The sequence below is a fragment of the Barbus barbus genome (genome assembly GCF_936440315.1).
Source record: "Barbus barbus genome assembly, chromosome: 15".
Lineage (NCBI taxonomy): Eukaryota > Metazoa > Chordata > Actinopteri > Cypriniformes > Cyprinidae > Barbus > Barbus barbus.
This window is the reverse complement of record NC_136743.1, coordinates 6,586,406-6,601,445: the sequence shown is the minus strand read 5'-3', so window position 1 is coordinate 6,601,445 and position 15,040 is coordinate 6,586,406. Positions and strand designations below refer to the sequence as shown.

The 15,040-nt window shown below is 38.8% G+C and overlaps 1 protein-coding gene across 2 annotated transcripts in view; it reads left to right on the top strand.

The window, feature by feature from the left end:
* LOC306881210 (calmodulin-regulated spectrin-associated protein 2-like) overlaps nt 1-13,768 on the top strand; it is a 48,533-nt gene extending 34,765 nt beyond the window's left edge. The window contains exons 6-19 of one of the 2 annotated variants that reach the window (XM_079435187.1): nt 56-195; nt 1,913-2,003; nt 2,094-2,178; nt 2,285-2,310; nt 2,500-2,569; nt 2,660-2,908; nt 3,702-5,244; nt 5,335-5,523; nt 6,101-6,237; nt 8,406-8,626; nt 8,983-9,079; nt 10,734-10,843; nt 11,386-11,504; nt 12,202-13,768. In XM_079435187.1, coding sequence (XP_079291313.1) covers nt 56-195; nt 1,913-2,003; nt 2,094-2,178; nt 2,285-2,310; nt 2,500-2,569; nt 2,660-2,908; nt 3,702-5,244; nt 5,335-5,523; nt 6,101-6,237; nt 8,406-8,626; nt 8,983-9,079; nt 10,734-10,843; nt 11,386-11,504; nt 12,202-12,498 — 3,374 coding nt within the window. In that variant the 3' untranslated portion in view covers nt 12,499-13,768. Of the gene's footprint in view, nt 1-55; nt 196-1,912; nt 2,004-2,093; nt 2,179-2,284; nt 2,311-2,499; nt 2,570-2,659; nt 2,909-3,701; nt 5,524-6,100; nt 6,238-8,405; nt 8,627-8,982; nt 9,080-10,733; nt 10,844-11,385; nt 11,505-12,201 lie in introns of both variants that reach the window. The other variant, XM_079435186.1, reaches the window with a different exon arrangement.
* Nucleotides 13,769-15,040: the final 1,272 nt, after the last annotated feature.

Sequence of the window (15,040 nt, the reverse complement as noted above, 5' to 3'; positions counted from 1 at the left end):
CAGATCTCCTCATAACGTCATTGGCTGTTATGTGGTTTGTTCCCTCCCCATCCAGATATCTGTGTCAAAGAAACAATGTCATTGGCTGACAGTCTGTACAATCTCCAGCTGATCCAGGAGTTCTGCAGAGAAAACCTCAACAACTGCTGTCACTTCACCCTGGAGGATATGCTGTATGCCTCCAGCTCCATCAAGGTAAACCTGACGTCAATACAGTTGACTTCTCTTTACTACATTTATATTTATGCATTTAACAGAAGCTTTTATCCAAAGCGACTTACAAAAGAGGGGCAAAAGAAATTCGATGAGGAGCCGACAATATTTGTGATATACAATGCCAGATTTATTTGCCAACTAGATTAGGAAGCAAGAAGAAAGAGAAATGCAGAGAAGTAATTTTTGTAAATAAATAAATGCAAATGTCTTTACTAATACCATTTTACTAAAATATTTATTGATGGATTTTATTTTGGTAGATCATTTTGACATGTTTTGATGATGATTGTTGCATGACAATCGCTGCTCTGATTGTCTTCAGAAAATTTTATTTTATTTTTCCTAGTATGATTTAGTATCTGAAGTTTTCTCAGATGATTCAACACAATGAATAGGATGTGTTTCCCATTTGATTCAGTGTTGCAAACTTTACATGGTTTCTAGGATACAGATTCCGAGTGCTTTCTGTGGTGATTTTCCACTGAATATCCTTTTTAAGTTTGAGGCCAAGATGAATGAGTGATCACTGGAGTATTACAGGGAATTTCATCAGGGCTGATGCAGGAAAGGAAAGCCGACCAGTGCGTGTTTTAAATCTGACGGTTTGGGATGACTGAGTCATCGTTTGTGTGTATGTGAGAGCTCTGCCAAATGGATCGCCTCAGACAGTTATGTTGGTTACCCGGTGGGTCTAGATAAACACAGTCCATGTGTAGCCGTTACCTCACACAGCCACCATCATAACACATTTTTTGTGCAAAATGTGTTACATTTTCCGAACTGGCAGCTGTGGATTTGCCATTATGTAGATGAGTCTGTGGTCAATTATGTAAACCAGGTTAAAATGCTTGTCGACTGCTTCTGCCAATCACATGCTCTCCAGTAAAACAAAGGTACATCTGATTTCTTTGGTCATTTAGAGCTTAAGTGTTGTGTTTTTCACTAAACGAGGGCTTTTTCATGATCCTAACAGCCACTAACTGTGGGGAAATAAAGGTGTCAGGACTGAATAAATCAGCAGAGTGCTGGGTCTGTTCCTGTTCGTGTCAGCCTGCCCCGGTTGCTTTGTTGCTCTTGTTGGGTCAGAACACCCTTTAATGCACTGAAAGAGACTCTTTGCTGCACAGTTGCATTCAATAAATGCTCTATATTATGTTGTACACTAATGACAGTCAGTTATTTTACACAGTTATTACGCTATTTAAATAATTAAACTTGTGTTTGTGTTCTGTCACATCAGAATGTTATGATGCCTATTGGGTGATCAGAATCTGGGCTTCACTGCCACCATGTTCAGATCACATGACCATCCTTACTATTCCTTATGCAGTATATAGTATGTATAATGTGTGTATTATGGAAAATTTCTGTATGCAAAGAATACCTAAAGTAATAATTCATACTGTTTCATAATTTTTCAAATTAGTGCCGCACATTTTTTTTTAAAGTAGTAGGCCATACACTGTATATACTGCACAGTATATATGTACAGTAGCCGTTTACTCGCTTTTTTGAAGTTAGTAAGATGTCTATTGCAATCTATAGGAGAACATGGACATCTTGTGGTTATAGAGGAGCATTGCGAGACTAGCACATCACAAACATGTCAGGCCCTTCGTTCAATGTTTTTATAGATTGTTTAAAAGTTTTCTATCATTCTCTTCTCATTAATTTTAGTGTGTTTGTGTGATTTCAGAGTAACTACCTTGTATTTATGGCAGAGCTATTTTGGTGGTGTGAAGTTGTGAAACCATCTTTTGTTCAGCCTCGCACACTCAATACCAAAGGTAAGGTCTGTCTTTTCTGGTTGTCATTATATTTGGTGTGCATGTCATGCATTTTATCAACACCAGTTTTATTTATCTTTTCTTTTGTAGTATCTGACCAATCCCAGTCCAATAAAATGGCTCCCATAACCAAACAAAACCTGATCCACAGGCCAGGCAGTCCGGATCAGTCTAGGTTTGTCTTTAATACAATGCAAGTTTGAGGTTTACAAAGAATTTAAATTATTTATCATGAGTTTAGTCAAGTCTGAATTTATATTCCAAACAATTTAATCTTTTAGGTCACAACCTAAAAATGACAACTCAGGTAAGACTTTTGGGACACTTTTGTGGTACTTATAAGAGATTTTGCATCTCTCATTGCACGTCTCCTGTAGCTCAACTGGTAAAACATGACTCTGGCAAACACACTGATACAATTTATAGCTTGAATGCACTGAATAAAGAGTAAACTTGCTGTTTTATGTAAGTAAATGGGTATTTCTTTCTCTCACAGCAATTATCAAGCGGTCATCCTCCATGTCGTATGTGGATGGATGTGTTGGGACATGGCCTAAAGAGAAACGGTTTGTGCCCTCTAAAAACTCTCTATTTCTTTGACTCTCTTACTCTGTCTTTACATGCTGCGGATGACTTACTGTTTGTCTTCTCCTCAGGTCTTCAGCTCATGGGATATCATTTGAGATTCCACTTGATGACAGCATGAGTTCATCTTCAGGACGTGGACTGAGCCGATCGGCAAGCATTGAAAGATTGGGTTTTAAAGTTCACCACGCGGCCCGAGGCATGCGAAAGAACCTTTCATTCCAGCCTGTTAATGGGAACGCCCACAGCAAAATACGTGAGGAGGACGATGAGGAATCCAACAGACAGATCAGCAAACATTGTCTGGGAAACTACACTGGGTAAATCTTTTGTGCCTTTTTGTCACATTTAAAGCTACAGTTCAACCAAAAATGAAAATATTATTTAACCACTTTCATGTTGTTTTAAACCCTTGTGCTTTTTGAACTTAATGGAACTGAATGGAGAAGGACACTGTCAAAATGACAAAAGCACAATAAAAACAACATACTACACAGTCCATACTAGTACAAGTCTTTAAGTCGATATTGAAATTGTGAAAAGGTGATTATACCAGTCTTTCTGCAGTATTATCAAGTACCGACTTAGTTCAGTACCCACTGATAAGCCAGTTTATTTGCAATCATCCAAACTGCAGTATTTTGCATACAATGTGTAAACAATGTGACTTTTGCACTGAATCCAATTAAAACTCCAGCACAGTCTGCATAGAAATGTTTAAGACAAACGCCATCATCTCAACCTCGCAGACATTTGCTGCCGTTTGCATAAAGTTGAGAATTTCTCAACTTTTCAATGCTTTTAACACTTTATCCAGTCTGCTATCAATCCCACAATCCACCACACAAGCATGAAGCTTGGCTTCTGTATAAATGCATTAAAAATGCCCACGCTTCTTCACTCAATCAGCTTCAGTATAAATGCTCCGTAAACCATGGCTCTGATTTTCAATGTAGATTAGCTTTTGAGATAGGCTGCTTTATTTCTTCTTTTTTTAGGTGGTCGAAATATAGAAGAACGTTTTATTGTATTCAGTGGCAAGCTGGTTTTTGAAGTAATAGTTATCCAAATGTTGATAGTTCTCTAAAACTGAACAAACATCCCATGTTTCAGGTACTCAAATGGTGTATCGGCAGATAACTCAAGCTCTCCGTATGACCCTGCCAACACCCCAAGTATAGAAGAAGCCCTGAAGATCATCCATGACTCTGAGCGACCCCACAGCAGCTTGCAGCTCCCATCTGGGGACAGCACCTTTTTCCTGCACAACCCATCTTCCCACAACTCCGCATCTGATACAAATGATCCAGAGGGCTCGCTTTCCAAGGCCAGAGCAGCAGATGACGTGGACCTAAATTCCACCTCTACTGACATGGATACTGGAATCCACGTTCGTACCGAGGATATCCAGGACGGACAGGATGAGGATTCATCCCTGAAGGACTATTCGGACATGGACCAGGACTGTGAAGCTCGTTCCTGTCCACTTCCGGAGACATCCGGCAGCCCGTGTCTGAGTCTTTTGGAAACACGCTCCCTGGCCACCAGCATGGCCTCCTCATTGGGTTCTGCAGTTCGCATGACCAGCTTTGCCGAGCAGAAGTTTCGTAAATTAAACCACGGTGATGGCCGCAGCAGTGGGAGCGGCGGTAACACGCCTGAGAGCGGCGACCTGAACGTCACAACCCCAGGAGCGACGGGGATAGTTCGTTCGATTACTCCTGATGCCCGTAGCCCCTCTCGCATCACCTCCCCTCGGGATCCCTCACACCTGTTGGCGTCGGAGATGGTACAGTTGAAGATGAAGCTGGAAGAGAAGCGCAGAGCCATTGAGGCGCAGAAGAAGAAAGTCGAAGCGGCTTTCACGCGGCACAGGCAGCGGATGGGCAGGACCGCCTTTCTCAATGTGGTCAGACGTAAAGGAGTCGTGACGCCACTAGTGGGCGATAGCGAAGACCCAGATGGTCTGGAAAAACAAACCAGTGACCCACAACCCCCCAAAACACCTTTGAATTCGAATGACACCAATTCTAGACTTGAGAGATGTCGACCAGACGGTGCACCACCAAAATCACCTCTGGAGGAAGCAGCCGTGGAAGTGGACCTGGGGGATTATACTCGATCCATCGAGCGCCTGAACACGTCTCTGAGCTTCCTACAGTCGGAGATGCAGCGCTTGGCTCAGCAGCAGGAACACATCATGCAGATGCGTGAACACCAAAGTTGGGAGATTTCGCCACCGGATCCGTCGCCACGCAAACAGTTGCGTGAGCTGCGCAGCAGCAGCGTAGTTGGCCGAGGTTCAGTGGGGTCGCTCTCCCCCATTTTGTCATCCACTGGTTCACCACGCACGACAAACCATTCACCCGCTATGATCAAAAGGAAGTCTGCGTCTTTCCATGCAAGGACGCCACGAACGCCAAGGCCCAATGAGCTGAAGGTTACCCCGTTTAGCCGCATGCTCAACACGCAACAGTCAGTGGACAGCCTGCCTCGACTGAGACGTGTTTTGCAGAGTCAGTCACAGTCCAGCTCATTCGCCTATTTGGGACATGACGAGGGACCTTCGAGTGAGGACCACACATCTAGAGAAAAGCCATGTAAGCAAGAGCCCAAAGACGCACAAAAAGCAGCTGCAAATTTGCCATCTGCTCAGGTGAATGAAAAGCAGGGAGAAGAAAAACAGGACATTGGAAAGAGTGACAAAATCATGAATGTGCCAACATCTGAGGTTCTGTCTCAGCAGACAATGGACCATTCCACGGTAATGGCCAGTGGACACACAAATGAAGAAAGGTCACATGAGAAGAAGGATCTGATTGAGGTTCCTCTCTCTGTTCTGAAGCCTGTGGATGGACACGATCTTGAGAGCAGCAGAGAAACTGGGACAGAATTTAGGCTAGACCAGAAGATGTGCTGTGGCTTCTTCTATAGGGTGAGAATCATACAGTATATTTGCATAGAAAGTATGAAGACTCTGAGAGCAGAAAACACTCACATATAAAGAAAAGTTGCCTAAATCAGTTTTTTTTAATTGGGGCCCCCAGTTAGAAAACAATTTAAAAAATGTTTAAATAAATAAACTAAATAATTTATAATTATGGGGTGGATAATTATAAATAAAAAAGTAAATAAATAAGATTATTATAATAAAGCTTATTGTACAGTAACAGTACAGTAGAAAAAAAGGTATTCCCAATAATTAGCAGATTTTACTGCTATTGTTGATAATATTTCTCTAAAATATCCAAAACCAGGGGTTTATTTCAAACTAACAAAATACTTTAATTCTTTGTATTTGACAAGAATGGTAACTCTGTTCAACAGCTTCAGCATGTCTTTGTAGTTTCAAGCAAGCGCTCATTTGAGATAGACTCTTTGTCTTTTTAAAAAATGTGTTTACTGTGAAGCACTATACAATGTTCTGTGAGAGATATTGTCTTGTACACCCAACTGCACATGAGGTTCTGTGTCAGACTGAATGATTGTTTGTTTGCGTTGCTGTGACTCAGGATGACCTGAAGCCAGAGGAGGATATTGCACAGAAGAAAGCAGCTCTGATGGAAAAAAGGCTACGGCGGGAGAAAGAGACGAAGATCAAGAAACAGCAACAGGAGGCCGAGATGGAACAAAAGAAAGAAGCAGCACGGTATGAAAAACACCACAACTCCAACATCACACAGTAATAGAGAACTACACAATCACAGTAAACAATAACAGATACTGTAGCTAATTCAATACGTCATGCTCACAGAAATCAGTGTGTGCTAGAAATATAGGTGTTTTTAGAAATAGGTGTTTTTAAAGCAGGTGAACAAACTGGCATTTTTACTGAACAGTCAGAAGTGCAGAGAATAATTCAAATGTTAAAAGTGTGAAGATAGAAATAAACAGTAGGGCTGCCCCCTAATAGTCGACTAACCATTAGTCGACGAGAAGAGGCTTGGTCGACCAAAACTTTTTAGTCGTTTAGTCGCAGAAAAAAAAACCCACAGTGTAGAGCACAGCATCAGTGTTTGAGGGAGGGGGGGTTCAAGTTTTCCCAGGTCTGCGTGCGCAACAAGTGGGCGGGCAATATGCTAATGTTTCATGTTGACGTCAACATGAAACGGCTTGGGATTAGTTTTAAAAATGACTTGTTTCAATGATTCAGAGTCGACTGTGTCTTTTGAGAAACAATACATTTATACACGGTGTACTTTCAGATGTAAAACTTTGCAGGATGCTTTTATTCACAGTCTCCGTTCTGTTTTTCCCTGACTCATTCTTAATCATTATATCTGCCGGTGTGCTGTGGCAAGCTTTATGCCTGCACTTGAGCGCTTATAGGCTATGTAGGCAATTAAAGGCTCATTATTATGATTTAAAGGGTTAGTTCACCCAAAAATGAAAATTAGCCCATGATTGACTCACCTTCAAGGCATCCTTGGTGTTTATGACTTTCTTATTTCAGACGAATCCAATCGGAGTTATATAAAAAATTGTCCTTGTTCTTCCAAGCTTTATAATGGCAGTGGGCAGGTGTTTCTGTTCAACAGTTCAAAAGACGTCAAATAAAGCGAATCCATCCATAGTAAAACACGGCCCCGGGGGGTGAATAAAGGCCTCCTGTAGCGAATCGATGCGTTTTTCTAAGAAAAATATCCATATTTAAAACGTTATAAACACTTCCGCTAATTGTCGGGCGGATGACGTAGGATGTATCTTTAGTCGAGGGCAGCCCTAATAAACAGTAAAATAAATTTAATGTTTTTATAAAAATATACACAAAACATATTCAAAGCTGTTTTTTTCACACTGTTTGTCACTAAATAAATATAGGGAGAATTAATTATTTTCATTTATATTCAACAGTATAACAGTATATAGTAATAAAATTCAGTATTTAGTAAAACATTTTAAAGGGGTCATGCCATGGATTTTTTATTTTTTATTTTAATATGTTCCTTGAGGTTTACTTATAATGTTAATATACTTTTTTTTGCATACAAAAACAAATAAATATTTGGAAAACCATCATTCTGACCCTCTAAAATGACCTGGTTATAAGGGCGTGTCCTTTAAGGCTTGTCAGTAATCGGCCACTGTTATGATTGGCTAACATCATTGCATCGGAAACAGTATCAATGCCCCGCCCCCTCACTATTGCATGCGAGTGTTTTGACAACATGATCAAATTAAAAGCTTTTCTAGACAAAGCATTAAGAAATCATTTACTTACGGTTTGTGATGCAGCTTCAGTCAGATCTAGTACCGCTTCATGTTTCGCTTTTGTTATGTGCGCGTAATCAAGTGTCTGCCGTTAAGCGACTGGATGCCTGTGGATAGGGCCTATAGCGAGAAGAAGACTATTCATCTATGTTTTGCTCTGGAGGCAGTGTTTATGCAAATGTTTGTGCCCCTGTGACGCCATCATGCCCTCTCAAATCCGAACGAACCGTTTTTGGAGCTTGATTAAATAAATGTTTTATAGTGAGGAGGATGTTTTAAGCTATGAAAATTACAGGATGTTTTAATGGTACAAAGACCTCTTATATGCCATAAGATCAAGGCAAATTTGATTTCTCATGTCATGAGCCCTTTAAAGTATTTGAAGTTCAGTTCATTCCAGAACATTTCTGAGTGAGTACACAAATTAAAAGTTGAACCAATTCATTGAAATTACTAGTCACTGGAATATGCTCCATCCAACATTCACCTGTTTTGGTTCTGTGTTGAAATGAATCCAAAATGGTTTGTAAAAACCATTAAACTTGTTAAAGCAAGATTTCAAGGAAATTTGTTCATCGTACTTGGATTCTCTGCTTTCTTAATCAGATTGAATGGGGAAGAGGAGCGTCAGAAGAAGGAGGACGAGAAGGAAAGACGGGAGTATATAAAAGATGAATATTTGAGGAAGCAGCAGCTCAAACTGATGGACGACATGGACAGTGTTATTAGGCCACGCCTCCCTAGTGTCAAGCAGAAGAAGCCACGCCCCAAATCTATGCACAGAGACATCATGGAGTCTCCAAAACCTCCAGCACGGACAACCACAGGTACGATGAGGAATCCAGGTCGTCAGCCCTTTGAGTCAGTGTTACTGTTTTATTATGATTAATTAACATATAACTTTATTTGTTGTAATTATTTTTATATGGTTATTATTAATAATAAGAAAAACAATAAACATTATATACTTTATCATTTAATTTAGTAATATAAAATATATAATTATATCTTTTAATAATGTTCATAATTATATATCTACATTTTATGGTTTATTAAAATGTTTATATAATTTTTTTTAAAGTACATTTAATTAGCTCTTGTGATATAAGAATAGCTTTTGAAACTAGCTTCTAAAAGAAAATGTATGCCAATTATGTGCATGTATGTGTATTTGTCTGTTTAGGGTCACGACCTCGTGGATATTCCGTGTCCAGTTTATCACTCGCCTCCCTTAATTTGACAGACAATGAGAGTGTCAAATCAGATAAGAGGACATCCAGGTGAGACCAAGTCCACTTCACTGTTACCTTCCCTGTAAAAATCATTAAAAAAAAGAGAAAATAATGATTTGTCGAGATTAAAAATGTCACACACTTGCATTAATTAGTACTGACACACATCTCTGCTGTCTTGTTCATAACCCTCTGTCCTCCTCTGTCTATGGTATCTCTGTCTTCTCTCTGGTTGCTCAGAGGCAGCAGACTGTCTCCTGGTAGTCTGTGTTTCTTTCTGAGCTCCCCTAAAGGGAGAAAGGGAAGGTCAGTTTGCAGACAGCATCACACCCATGTCATTAGCTCACAGGTCTCCGACGGCTTGTCATTTCAGCTTGGGCGCTGGACAAACTCATTCGCTTGGACAGATCAGTTCACTGGTTCATCAGCATATTAGTGGAACATAATAAACTGTTATATAATTGTCATCTTTGAATCATTTGTTATAAAACAATCAGTGGCAGTCTTTGTTTTCTTGTGTTCATATTTTCTTGTATTACAGTATTTGTTTTTTATAGTGATTTTTTGTTGTTGGCTAATTTATTATAGCAGCAACAGAAAATGGCTAATCTTTTAGCAATTGTTTATGAAACTCGGTTTAGCATTGTCTTTAAGAGATAGTCCACCCAAATATGAAAATTGTATTTCTTCTGTAGAACACATAGTGATATTTTGTAGAATGTTGGTAACCAAATGGTTTCGGGTCCCATTGACTTCTATAGTATGGACAAAAATCCTGTGGAAGTCAATAGTACCAGAAATTGTTTGGTTACCAACATTCTTCAAAATATCTTCTTTTGTGTTCCACAGACGAAAAAAGTTATACAGGTTTGTTTTTTTTTCATTTTTGGTTGGTCCGGTTGGACTATCCCTTTAACCAGATGCAAGTGATAAATTATACCTCTTCTGTGTTAGTTTCTGTCCAGCAAAGTGAAAGCAAAAGTGACGTGACATGTGGCCAAGTATGGTGACCCAGCTCTGCATTTAATCCATCCTAAGTGCACACACACTGCAGTCAACACACACATTGTGAACACAAACGCGGAGCAATGGGCAGCCATTTATGCTGCAGCACCCGGGGAGCAGTTAGGGGTTCAGTGCCTTGCTCAAGTCCTTGGTATCTTTGCTCCTCAGTCGTGGTATTGAAGGTGGATGAGAGTGCTAGTTATTCACTCCCCCCCACCTACAATTCCTGCCGGACCTGAGACTTGAACTCGCAACCTTTGGGTTACGAGTCCGACTCTCTAACCATTAGGCCACGACTTCCCAACAAATGACAAGTGACAAGACTTTTCTGCATCATTGAATAAAAACATCACATACATTCTGATTGGCTATAACTTCTATGACAAGTCCTGTAGAATTTTTGCTTTCACTGTAGGCTTTTTAAATTACTTGAATTAGTTGCTGGAAACCTGCACCTGGTTAGAATATGCCTACAATATGAGTAGCTTTTTTCTGCTTCATCCATGCTCCGCTTCCTTTTCTCTACCCTTCAGCTTCACAACATCAGTGTGTGGACTTATGCTTACTACAGTTTTTTGGGCAGTTGATTTCATACGAAACATTGCTTTTTGCAGAAGCGATAAGGGCCACCTGTTAAATTAGTACTTCAGACTTTATAAAAGAGCTATTTTCAGTGTGTATGTTTGTTTATTCTCAGGCCAGAGTCCACTGAGGGCTTTCTATCACCGTGTCCATCCGTAAGTGGAAACGGGGAGAACTGGGAGCTCGAATCAACATCATCTGCAGCGTCTAACGCAGAATACACAGGTGACATGACAGTCCTGCAGTCTGACGTGCTATGTTCCATCTTAAAATATTTACAGTTTTATCATTATGCATGAATATTTTATGACTTAAAAAGTTAACAGTTAAAAAGTCTCTTAGACTCATAAGGCTGCCTTTATTTGATCATTGTTTTAACAAATCTTTTGTAAATTGTTTTAGATCCTTTCTGAAAAGTATGTATTTCTTTCGAAACATCTTACTGACCCTAAACTTCTGAATGGTAGTGTAAATGTAATGTTGTACATTGAAAAATGTATTTGTTTTAATGAACTACAAAAAAAAAAGAAGTAATTCAAAATCTAGAATAATTACATTTTAAATAAAACCTTTATGTAGAGGAATATGGTCACAGTATTTTAAACGTGTGTCAGCTACCAACATGCAGTATGCCATTTACTCCAACATTAATATTGAATACACTGAACTTTGACATTTAAAATAGATAGAATTGACTGACCCTTATCATAACCTTGTCATAACCTTGACCCTTGCTTCCTCTAATTCTTATGTCTCTTCCTCTCTAGGGCCAAAGTTGTACAAGGAGCCCAGTGCTAAATCAAATAAATACATCGTCCAGAATGCACTGGCTCACTGCTGCCTCGCGGGCCGCGTCAATGAGGGACAGAAGAACAAATTCCTGGAGGTGAGGAGTAGGGCTGTCCAAATGGCTGAAAAACTAAATTAGAATTTTGTACTTAAATATCATCAATATTTGAATTATACTCGAATTTAAAAGGCATAATTTCAGTTAGGGGGAAAAAAGCTTTTGTCTTCTCTCCTGAGGCCACAAGAGGGCACATTGAGCAAAATATTACTAATGCACATTTCTTCAAAGCAATAAAATTACAATGACCTACATCATCATCTTATCTTGTGTGCCACTGAAAAGGCTGCCTGACACACACCTAAAATTCGAATGCACCGTTTTTGCATTCAAATGTGGATTTTTATTTTAAATATGACGAATGTTCGAAATGCTAATTTTTTTTTTGACGGCCCTAGTGACAAGCATTGCTGAAGAAATTTTATTTAGTTATTTTTATTTATTTATTTAATTAACTTTTTCAATTCTGGGGCTATGGAAAGTGAAGATGTTACATGAGACCTATTTAAATAAATAATACTTGATTTACTTGGTATAGAGGCTGGGCTGTCTTTAGCTGATGCGGGGCGGTAGGGAGCGGGGCCCCCTTGGAGCTCGGGGCCCGGTGCGACAGCACTAGTTGCACTGCCCAAAGGACGGCCCTGTATAGAGGTGTAGAGGTCTAGATTGTCATTTAAAACCTGAAGGGGAATAATAATTATTTCATATTTGTAAGCATTTGTTTTATTTTTCCCAGGAAATGGAGAAAACCGAAGCCAACAACTTCCTGATTCTGTTCAGAGACTCTGGCTGCCAGTTTCGCTCTCTGTACACGTATTATCCAGAGGCGGAGGAGATCAACAAGCTGGCTGGCATCGGGCCCAAGACCATCACACCCAAAATGATTGAAAACCTCTACAAATACAGCTCGGATAAGAAACAGTTCAGCAAAATCCCCGCCAAGACCATGTCAGCTAGTGTGGACGCCATCACCATCTACAGCCACCTCTGGCAGAACAAGAAACAAAACACACCCAAAAAACTCCTCAAATAAGTTCACAGCTCACTGGCAGACTGCCTATCAGACATTATGATGCACATCCTGAATGTAAAGATGTTCATTTGTGGCAAATTCGAAACCTTCTGTTCTACAGTACACACACATACACTTGTGTGTGTTTGTTTGCAGCACTGACGGATGCGCTTTTTTTGCGTAATTTTTATTTTAAATGTTCAATTTTGTGGCCTTATGCTTGTCTTGTGTCTTTTATGCAATGCTTAACGCACAGTTACTGAGTTTATGAGCAAGTCGTTGCATCCTATGAAGATACACAGTCTGCTTCTTTTGTGTTTGTGGAAATGGAGGTGTAAAAGAATAATAGGGACATGCTACACTTGAAGACTAACTTTACAGATGGTCAAGAAGCATTTAATGTACTGGAACCTCAGTTTTTTGCTTTATTTAATGTCTGTGTTTTTATATTTTGGGTAGGAATTGTAATAATTGTTGCGCAGCCGCTACTACAGAGGAACGTGTGTTAAAATTAACTACAGTAAGAATTGTTCGCTCAAGACTCAAGACTTTCTATAAAATGAACACGCTCGTGTTACTCTGTATGTGATGTAAACTTAATGATGGGGCCTTTAACTGATGAAGTTGAGGACCAAAACTAAACATATTAGCTAGAATTATAAAATGCATTTCTGTTGCTATCGCTAGTGTCATGATCCAGAATATCTGGGTGCCATGTATGTTTGAAACATACATTTTAGAGAGACAGATCAGTTTAGCTGACTGTTTGAGTAGAGTCAATTTCCATATGAATAATACAGAGGAAACACGGAGTTATTTAATATCATATAATGAAGCTTTCAAACAGATGGTGCATATTATTGCTAAATCATGTGGTAACTCGTTTTTAATTATGGAGTGCATTTTAAAGCGCTGGGATTATTTGGGCAGGCTGTTGTCTGGTAACACATTTTGTCTTCAGGTGCAAAAGAATCGAAAGATATTTGTTATTTTTACTAAGTGAAGTAAATCATTGTTTGAATTTATTGATGCTGTACAGATATAGTTTTACATACTAAGCATATTTTTTAAGCCATTGAATATTACTGATATTTTTCATATGAAAAAGATGATGTTTAACAGGTGCGCGTATGACGGGATGTGATAAGAGAGCAGAAGTAGGCTCTTCCGAGATGTTCATTTCCACACGCTGTCTAATCTTTTTCCAGGTCATGTCCGCTTTTTGTTCATCATATGCTTTGTCTGTTTGTATTTGAATGTTAACCTCAACATAAATACAGATTTACAACCAAAACCTTGACTGTTTGACCTATTTTTCCCTTTTGTTATGATCTAGTATTATTATTCACTTATAATATCATCATTTATGACTGAGTAATTATGGTTAGGGATGGGAATCATAAAAAAGTAACCATTCTGGTTCCTTACAAGTAGTATTATAATTGTTAATGGAACTGTTAAAAAATAAATACTGAATGCAACAAATAAAAAACCAATAAAACTAAATTAATGTGTTATAAACAAAAACTACTGAAAACGCAAATTGTGTTTATGGTGTATATAAAAAATGCTGTCAATATATTGAGTGATTTAAGTCTGAAAAAGCTTGTGAATGCATTTGTTTCTCTAAAAAACTACCTCCTCAAGTGTCATTTGTTCGGGACTCGGACTATACTAGTCCCGCTGTGTGTTTTAGACTCACCAAAAGAATCGGTTCAAAAGAGTCATAATGTCAAGAGTCGGACTACACTGGTCGTGCTGAATGCACTTTTGATTCTCTAAAAGAACCGATTCATAAGAGTCATTCATTTGGGAGTTGAACTACTTTGGTTTGTTAAATAGAAACGGATTTAATGAAATCAATCACAAAACAATTTTAAAAAATCTGCAAAAATACGAGTTCTCTAATATCACACTCCTGACAGCCAATCATTCGAGGACCAGAAAGAAATATATTGTTTTGGATTTGTCATTTGAAATTAATCGTCCACGAGCAACACATTTTGAATCAAATATCGGTTATTAATCGTGTAGCTTTCTTCTATGTTTGTGTATTATTTGTAATGTTGTGTTATTTGTATTTGAATATTGTGTTATTGTATTTGTTGAAGGATTTTTATGAAATGTAAAGAAATAAACAAATACGAATCATAAAACAATTTTAAAAAATCAGCAAAATATACCCAACTATTGTTTTGGATTTGTCCGTTGAAATTAATCATCCTCCAAATAGAGCAATACATTTTGAATCAAATTTCGGTTATTTGCCATTTTGTGTTATTTGTATTTGTGTGTTGTTTGTAATAATTTACAATTCATTAGAACATGATATTTACATTTTACATTGAATCATTTAGCAGCTTTTTGAACCCAGAACATCCCCATAAACCGCTACTTTCTCGGCTTAGTATTAGTTTACACACATAGTATAATGCGTACATAATACTGCTAATCACAAATCCCCATTAAACCTGAGTTTGTTGAATAACACGCAGGTCAGTGCGGGCCGGGGCGGGGTTTGTGAGCGCGAGCGCGGATTGGTGGAGAGCGCAGAGGAAGCCTG